Source organism: Octopus bimaculoides, chromosome 28 (assembly GCF_046866305.1).
Source record: "Octopus bimaculoides isolate indiv1 chromosome 28, ASM4686630v1, whole genome shotgun sequence".
In the NCBI taxonomy this organism is placed as follows: Eukaryota; Metazoa; Mollusca; class Cephalopoda; order Octopoda; family Octopodidae; genus Octopus; species Octopus bimaculoides.
Window position 1 is genome coordinate 23,377,711 of NC_142955.1, and position 10,000 is coordinate 23,387,710.

Here is a 10,000-nt window from a genome sequence, read left to right on the forward strand (position 1 = left end):
CGACATCACCTACTTCCCGTTCGACGACCAAGTGTGTCGGCTGAAACTCGGATCGTGGGCCTACAACGGCCTACAAGTGGACGTCATGAACAGATCAAACACCATTGATCTGACCAACTTCGTGGACAACGGCGAATGGGAACTGGTTAGCGTTAAAGTCCGCCGCAACGTCGTCTATTATGCGTGCTGCACGGAGCCGTTTCCAGACGTCACCTTTTACGTACACCTTCGACGCAGGATCAAATACTACATGATGAACCTTATCATACCCTGCATCATCCTCTCCATCCTATGTCTGGCCGGTTTCCTGTTGCCGCCGGAGAGCGGGGAGAAGGTCACGCTCGGATTGTCCGTTCTGCTCACCCTCACTGTCTTCATGCTGATGGTGGCTGACAAAATGCCGCAAACCTCCGAATCCATATCGATTATTGGTAAGTGAGCTTTATCTTTATATAGATATGTGTGTATATAGACGTGTGTGTGTCTGTATGTTTGTGTATTTGTGTGAGTATGTGTGTGTGTGTGTGTGTGTATGTGTGAGGGAAAGAGAGAGAGAGAGAGAGAGAGAGAGAGAGAGAGAGGACCTTCTATGTTTTGTAGATATGGATAAGTGTGTCCGAATGTGTGTGAGAGAGAGAGAAAGAAAGAAATACAGAGAGAGAGAGAGAGAGAGAGAAGGGGTTGGGATTCTTTAGATGTGTGTGTGTGTGTGTGTGTGTGTGTGTGAGAGAGAGAGAGAGAGAGAGAGAGAGAGAGAGAGAGAGAGAGAGAAAAGGGGTCCTTGTGTTTTTGTAGATGGATGTGTGTGTATAAAATGAAGACAGGGAGATCGAAAGAGTGAGGTCTTGTGTTTTTTTGATAGGTATGAATGAGTGTGTGTGTGTGTTAGGAGTGAGAGAGAGAGAGAGAGAGAGAGAGAGAGAGAGAGAGAGAGAGAGAGAGAGAGAGAGAGAGAGAGAGAGAGAGAGAGAGAGAGAGAAGGCTTCGAGTTTCTGTAATTGTGTGTTTGTGACTGTATGTGTTCGAGTTTAGTTTTGCTTCTGTTATATCATAGGTGAAGTATTTAAATATCTTTACAAGATATCCTTTCTACGATAGGCACAAGGCCTGAGATTTGAAGGGAGGGTTAGGGTAATCAATTACATCGACCCCAGTGCGTAACTTGTACTTAATTTCTCTCTTCCTGTTTCTGTTGTGCCTGTAATTCAAACTCTGGGGTCGACTACACCGACGATCACCTTCCTCCAAAATTTCAGGCCTTTTGCCTAGAGCAGACAGAATTATTAAAGCGACGAATTGACGGACTCTTTTGCGCGCTGGACAACCGTTGTTATACAGTTAGAAGTTGCATCATAAGGTAATCGTCTTGAGAAAACTTGTTGTATCGACATATTGTGCAAAATAAACAACAAAGAAAGGCCAAGAAGTGTCTCAGTAGCAGACGAATAGTGTCCAACTGCGGCGATGGAAGTACTTGCCTTTCGTCTGCTGCTAATATACTTCTGTGCACTTTAGCCCCATTGTCTATACGACATGCTTTCTCAAGGCGAATTCCGCAGTTTTTTGGATTTCGATAGTATTATATGTATGCACAGATTATATACAAGCCACCACCATACAGTACATCCGTTCCATCAGCAACACCACCACCACCACCACCACCACCACCACCACCAACATCACCACCACCAAATCCACCGACACTGTCGCCACTAACCCTACCACTGCCACCGCCGCCGCGACCTCCACCACCACCACCACCACCACCACCACCACCACCACCTCACACCGCGCCATTGCGCCCCGCCATAGCACACCGCAGACACGCTACGACACCGCCGCCACATCACACACTACAACATGCCAGTGAAACACATCACCACCACGACAAAAACAACTACACCACAACGTCACAACACCGCCGCCAACACTACAACCCACACCACCCATCACCTCCGCTCAATCCCCTGCCAAAATACCCCCCCCCCCCCCATCGCTACCATCCCACAGCACACCATTAGACAACCTTATCTGCCAACTAATCTCTCATGTTTAAGGAAAATACATTTTTTTTCATTCTCTGCAACAAAAAACAAAACAAAAAAATAACAAAAAATTTATTGTAAGAAAATCAATATCATTAAATTTATTGTCTTTTAATCTTCGATTTATCTGTGTCTTTTTCCTATTATCTCTGTATATCTCTGTATATGCATATATATATATATATACATGTGTATATTGGATATACGTACAATCATACACGTGTGTATATATAATATACTACATACGTATGCATACATTTACATACATATATACATGCATATATGCATAAATATACACACATATATATGTATATATATACACATATGTGTATAGTGTGTATATATACATATACATACACACACAATTGCCCACACGTACACACACACACATGTAATTTTAGCGAGATCCAAAAGGTCGTGGTGAAAACATTTGGTTAGCCTCCAGCATAAACAAGGCTTGTATAGCTAACACAAGATGATACGATGATACGGTAATCAATCAATACAGTTTACTGATCAACGTATCCAATACACTTGGTCCCATATCGAAATTATGCAAATATTCCGATGACTGCTCCTGTAACAAAGGTTATTCAATACACGATGGCTAAATCTGACAATGAAAAGAATGGAATAGGTAGTTATGCACTACACGTGTTTCAAAAGAAATAACGAACGCATTTTACGCAACTTTGAGGTATTACGTAATTATTCAGTATGGTCTTTCATCAGGTACTTGTCTCTTGTCAGAAATTCCGTACCTTCTAATGACTTGTAGGTACGCGGTATTTCGTTATGCAACCATCATATGCTATAAAGTAATCTAAATGTTTTTATAAGTCAATACCGCGTTTTACTGTGTTAACAGTGCGATTTACATTATTTTAAGATTATCTCTACAGATAATTCATAGAAATTATACCCAGCACTCATTTTTTTGCTACAACATTTCGTATACGAGACATCAGACGTAAACAAACAATGAGATCGAAGATGAAAAATGGGTGATGGGCGTACATTTACGTACCGGCTTCCAGGAGTGCGCTTAATATGTGAAATTGGTATATCAAATAATCATACACCGCTGTATACAGTGGCTATTTAAGCAATGTGTTCGATGATCATTGAAGGGTTAGATGGGTGCTGATGAAGGGGGATGGCACCTCCCCCCCCCCCCGAAATATGGCATATGCACCCATTACCCATTTTTCATCTTCGATCTCATTGTTTGTTTACATCTGATGTCTCGTATACGAAACAAATATCGTAACAAAAACCAGTGCTGGCAAGAATTTCTATTGAATATCTGTAGAGATAACCTCAAGAAGTAGTTCAGTTCTATATTTAAGAGATGAAGAATTATTTACATTATTTACATTATTTACATTTGATGGATAGTTGTCCTCATCTTGTTTCTTGTTAACACAACGTTTCGGCTGATATACCCTCCAGCCTTCTTCAGATGTCTTAGGGAAATTTTGAACCTGGGTTCTCATTCCTAAGGTATTTTTCGATGTCATTATTATTATTATTATTATTATTATTATTATTATTATTATTATTATTATTATTAGTAGTAGTAGTAGTAGTAGCCCTCGCTCTTAACCCCAAGATTCCGAGTTCGATTCCAGGCAGTGACCTGAATAATAATGGTAATAATAATAATAATAATAATAATAATAATAATAATAATAATAATAATAATAATAGCAACAACAACAACAACAACATCGAAAAATACCTGAGGAATGAGAACCCAGGTTCGAAATTTGCCCCAAGACACCTGATGAAGGCTGGAGGGTATATCAGCCGAAATGTTGTGTTAACAACAAACAAGAGGCGGACAAATATCTGTCAAATGTAAATAACGTAAATAATATTAAGAAGTAGTGTAATAAATTTTCTTACTGACAGGTGAAAAGTACCTAATGAGAAGGAACATTAAATAATTACGAAATATGCGTAATTAAATATAAATATAAATATAAATATATGCGCTGAGTGTTCTTTTTCAAAGACCGATATATATATATATATATAATATATCCATTCGGTGTGCATTCAAAGCAATGATTAGTAACATTACGAAACCGGTATGCTTTTGAATCTCTTTAACAACTCACAATAATGACTTTTATTACCTTTATTCCTACCTGAGTTCATCTAATTGTGTATATATGTATATATATATATATATATATATATATATATATATATATATATATATATATATATATATATATATATATATATATATATATATATATCGTTACTCTTCATAAAAAGCCTTAACATTTTTTAAATTTCCAATGTGCATTTTCGCTTATTTTTCTTCTTATTTTCCCCTTACATTTCCACGTGTAGTTTCTATTTTGTTTTGTAACATATTTCTATTATATACATACATACATACATACATATATATATATATATATATATATATATATATATATATATATATATATATATATATATATATATATATATATATATATATATATATATATATATATATATATATATATATGGATAATAACAACAAATGGAGCAAAACGCATGTCTATGAAAGTTCCTTTAATTCCTACATATATGTTTCGAAGCAAGTGAGGGCCGTTTCACAAAAAAAGGGTCCATTTCACAAAAAAAGGGGTAGCCGGAATTATCACTTGTTTCTCATCAGGGAGAACATAATAACACATTTAGTAGCAAGACAAAAACGAAATGATGGGGTAACTTACGAGCCGAGATGTTACATGGTCAGTGACCGTTAGAAGGTTTGTTTATATATATATATATATATATATATATATATATATATATATGTCTCTTTTCTATTTTATCTCATTATTTCTCCTCTTTCACTTGTTTGTTTGTTTTGTTTTTTTTTACTTTTTGTCTTGTTTTCTTATCTCATATTTGCCTTCTGTTACTAATTTTCTGATATGCTAATGTAATATATATTTCTCTTTCTCTTTTCTCTCCACCGCCACCACCACCACTACCACCCAAACTCCTACCGTTACCTCTACCACCACCACCACCACCACCACCATAACCATTGCCATCTCCGCCACAATCACAATCAACACTACCTCCACAACTCCCTTGCTTTCTCTCTCTCTCTCTCTCTCTCTCTCTCTCTCTCTCTCTCTCTCTCTTTTCTCACCACCGCAACAACTACCACCAACACCTCCACTTCCACTGTTGTTTCTACCACAACTGCTGTCTCTACCGTCGCCAATGTCTCACCAACGCCTCCTGCACCACCATCACCACCACCCCCACCGATTCCAACACCATCCGCTCTGTCTTCTCCACTACCCCCATCTCCACTACCCCCCATATCCACTACCCCCCATCTCCACCCCACCCACCACCACTACCACCACCCTTATCTAGGTATCTACCTCCTAGTCGTCCTATCAACCAGCTGCCTGTCGGTGATTTCGGCCGTTTTCGTGTTGGGTATCCATCACCAGAGGGGCCGCCCTCAGCGTGTGCCCTGCTGGTTGCGCAAGCTGGTCTGCAACATCCTCGCCCCGGTGCTCTGCCTGAAGCTGAGCACGAACCCGAACCAGAAGAGCACGGCCGTACAGATGCGCAAACCGGACTACAGAGACAACAAAAAGATCGTCCGCAAGCGTCGAATCGCCACCGAAGAGATGGACATCATCAGATTGGAGAGGAAAACCAACGACCCTCTCTTATCATCGACCTCCATTAACCCCACCGCTGACGAACTGGTCAACTGCCTCGAGCGAAAATCGAACCACGAACGGCTGGGTGAGCTGCGAGAACTGATACTGCTGTTGCAGCGGAAACACTCCGAAGAGGTGGTGGAGAGCGACATCTATCGGGAATGGCGTGACGTTGCTTTCGTCTTGGATCGTCTCATGTTTGTACTCTATCTGCTAATCACATCGTTGTCAACCCTTTTTCTGCTCACTATGAGACCTCCGGATGTGTCCCTTTGAGGCACAAGTCAATGTTGTACATACATTCATACATACATACATACATACATACATACATACATACATACATACAAACCTGGAAAAATTAGGGTTCTCAAAACCTGAAAGAAAAAGTTGATTAGAAGACTACAGATTCAAGCCATCAACGGAACTGTAAAGATATGTAAAACTTTCCAAAAATTTAGCACATAAATACATATGCATGCATCTAGACATGAAAATATATACATAAAAACGCATCCATAAAACAAACATACAAATCTGCGCATACACTAACACCAACTACTGCACACACACACACACACACACACACACACACACACACACACACACACACACATATGCACAAATACCTAGATGATGTTGATAAAAGTTCCAATGAAGGAGCCTTGAATCTATGTTAGAGTCCGGCTCTTTCTCTATTGACAAGAAATACAGAAATGGAACTGATTGATAACATACATACACCCACACACACATATATATATATACACTCATAAAACATATACACACATACATGCATACATTCATACATGCTTACAATGCGGGGCTTACAGCTCTTATAACCCGGGTATGAATTCTCATTTGTACCTATAATCATAGGGTGCATGATGTTATATGTACAAACAAATTTACCAAAAAAAAAAAAAAACTTGGTAGAAATACTCGGTTTCACGGAAAAAGAGCAAAAGAAACCGACGCGGATTCTCCAAATCCAATATATTAGTGGCACAGTGAAGATTTGTAAGACATTCCAAAAAACCCCCACACCACTCCATCTGAGATACTTATGTAAATACTAGACATACCTGGGTGTATGCATTGACAGCTCAACCAACACTCCCACTTAACCGCATATTTACAAACACCAGGGACTCTCGTAACTCAAAAAGTCTTATTGCCTTGTTAGCGACCGGCTTGAATCACACAGGAAGAAATTCAATTAAAAAAAAAAAAAACCATGCATACATGCATACATATTAGGCACGTGCTGTCGGTAATCACTCAGGGTAGGCAGTTGGTGACGTTTATATAGTAAAATACATAAAAAAAACATAAGCGAAACACAGGCACGCGACTGAGTTGGAGGTAGATTTACTTCTGCTTTTATAGAACGTAAAGAAAACGTTGTTGTAGGAATTTACGCAGCATGTGCACTACAGCAGTTCTACGCGTAGTTTAAACAATGAGATTGAAAAGCAAGGGCGAATTATGCTTACCTTATCTACAAAAATATAAAATATTTTGCATTTTATGCATAGTAATCAAGTCTTTTCTCAAGTTCCAAATGTGAATTTGTCTGTTAACTACATCCCAAAAACGGAGCCTTGTATCTTTGTTGGAAATTGGCTCCCTCCTCTGTGGAAGATATATAATAATTAAAAAATAGAAGAGACATACATACATGCATGCATACATACATACATACATACATACATATATATATATATATATATATATATATATATATATATATATATATATACCCTCTTGATGTTGCTTAAATTCCAATGAAGGAGCTTTGGATCTATGTTAGAAACCGGCTCTTTCTCGATCGGCAAGAAATCTTGAAATAAAAACTGAATTATGACATACATATATATATATATATATATATATATATATATATATATATATATATATATAGCGTGTCCATAAATTATCTTTACAATTTGAGAAGTTCAGAAAAAATGAAAAGTACAAATAACTCAGAAAGTTTATTGGGAAACATAGACAAACAAATAAAGCTTTATTAGAAACATCAGGACACTTCCATGTCGGCTCCAGTGGCTGCATGAAATAAATGGATACAGTATACTGTGGTAGTTTTAAAGATAATTTATGGACATCCTGTCCGTAGGTACATTCATACATGCAAACTTGTATATGCACGTACACACACCTATACATATATACATGTATACGCACGTACGCATATACATGCAGAAAATTCACGGAAAAGAAAGAAAGAAAGGAAGAAGGAAAGAAAGAAAGAAGGAAAGAAAGAAAGAAAGAAAGAAAGAAAGGAAGGAAGGAAGGAAGAAAGAAAGGAAGAAAGAAAAGAAACATACGTATTCTGCAAACCCAGTCGTTGAATATTTATTAAATGTTGCGAAATTTCTTAATTTCAGTTGTTTCCGGGAATGATTACGTATACGCAATCACATGAGTGTGTGTGTGTGTGTGTGTGTGTGTGTGTGTGTGTGTGTGTCTGCGTGCGTGTGTGTGTGTACGTGTGTGTAAGATAAGTAAATAGTGTTATCACCTTAGTAACTAACAAGTTTTGATTAAAAACGCGGAAATTTTAAGCGAGAGTTTGTCAACACAATGCAACACAAACTTCAAAAAAAAAAATCTTTCCCTTTAAACAGTTTATGAAGGTACATGCGTAATTAACAAATATTTTTACCGGCATCGTAGCTACGGCTGACAACTTAGTAATAATTAACACACGCGCAGATCAATTCCACCTCATTATTAATCATTTAGTTAAATAACCAACCAAGGAAGTAATCGATCGTTTGTTTAATGTGCTGGTTAAACAATCAATCGGATGTTTCTCAGTCAAAGTTCTTCCGTCGCTGTTCACGACCTTTTCAGTGACTTCCTCACTTTTTCTCTCGCTCCAACGTCTGCTCTGCGTCTGTCTCCCTTATTTTACGAACTAGTTGATCCGTTAGAATGCACCATCAACAAAAAAAAAACAAAAAAATATTGAGAAAGGAATATTTGAAGACGTAAATTTATTCCTTTTACCGTGGAAATCAAATATCCATTCAAAATTACATCACCATTAACTGCAGAAAGCAGTTTTATATACCAATCCCTCTTTTATTGGGGAATATCATGGTTGGAACTGTGTTTTGTCGAGATATATCAAGTTTACTGAGGCAACGTGACTTACAGAAATCAACCAGTTATTTTTTTCTTTCCTTTTTTTCTTATTTTCTTTGCAAGCTATTTAACATCATTACTAGAATAACTGTGGAGGCGCATGGCTTATTGGTTAGGGTGTCAGCACCATGATCGTAAGATTGTCGTTTCGATTCCTGGACCGGGCGACGCGTGGTGTTCTTGAGCAAAACACTTCATTTCACGTTGCTCCAGTCCACTCAGCTGGCAAAAAATGAGTAACGCTGCGATGGACTGGCGTCCCGTCCAGCTGGGGAACACATACGCCATTGAAACCGGGAAACCGGGCCCATGAGCCTGGCTAGGCTTTAAAAGGGCGCACTTATTATTTTATTACTAGAATAACTAGGAAATTTGATATCTCAGTTTATAAGTTAAGGTATAATTTAAGAGGTATTTATCTGCCATTTCTGACAGCCCACAGTCTCTCAAATTAACCCCTAACAACAGTAATAACATATCTTGTTGTTTAGCCCTTGGATAAATCTGATCAAGCAGTCCTAAGTTCAAAAGCGTTCCAGCCGTGATCATCACTTCCATGTATACATTTTTTCTCAGATACTCTAGGATTATATTGTAACCAGTTTGTCCTTCGCTTCTCAAAGCAGTATGGTTTGATTTCAGAGAGATTTGGTTGTTATTTTTAGCAGACCCAGCTGCCACGGCAAGGCATTGTCTTATAACCATTCTAACCCCTTTGCCGCAGAAATCAGATATATCCACTAACATTTTCATTACCCTTAAATACAGAAAGCGGTTTTATATATCAATCTATCTTTTATTGCGGAATGTCATGTTTGAAAGCCATGTTCTGTAGAGATATTGAGTTTATCTATTGAGGCAACGTGACTTGCAGAAAATAACCAATTCTAATTTTTCGGTAGATATTTAACATCGTTACTGGAATAACAAGGAAATTTAATTTCGCAGTTAAAAGGATATACAGTCAATTGCGAAAACACATTAAGAAAATGAGCTCTGATACAGATAACTACAAAACCGCTCGATAAAAGTAATATCCAATGCTTTAGTGTTACATACAACGTGATTCGTGCATTCTGGCTTCAG

The 10,000-nt window shown here is 38.0% G+C and overlaps 1 protein-coding gene across 2 annotated transcripts in view; it reads left to right on the plus strand.

Moving 5' to 3' along the window:
* LOC106867586 (neuronal acetylcholine receptor subunit alpha-10-like) overlaps positions 1–9,139 on the plus strand; it is an 83,584-nt gene extending 74,445 nt beyond the window's left edge. For both annotated transcript variants that reach the window (XM_089344118.1, XM_089344119.1), the window contains 2 exons: positions 1–431; positions 5,445–9,139. The exon at positions 1–431 is cut by the window's left edge and continues 105 nt beyond it. In XM_089344118.1, the coding sequence (XP_089200244.1) occupies positions 1–431; positions 5,445–6,019 (1,006 nt within the window). In that variant the 3' untranslated portion in view covers positions 6,020–9,139. The remainder of the gene's footprint in view (positions 432–5,444) is intronic.
* The last annotated feature ends 861 nt before the right edge of the window (positions 9,140–10,000 follow it).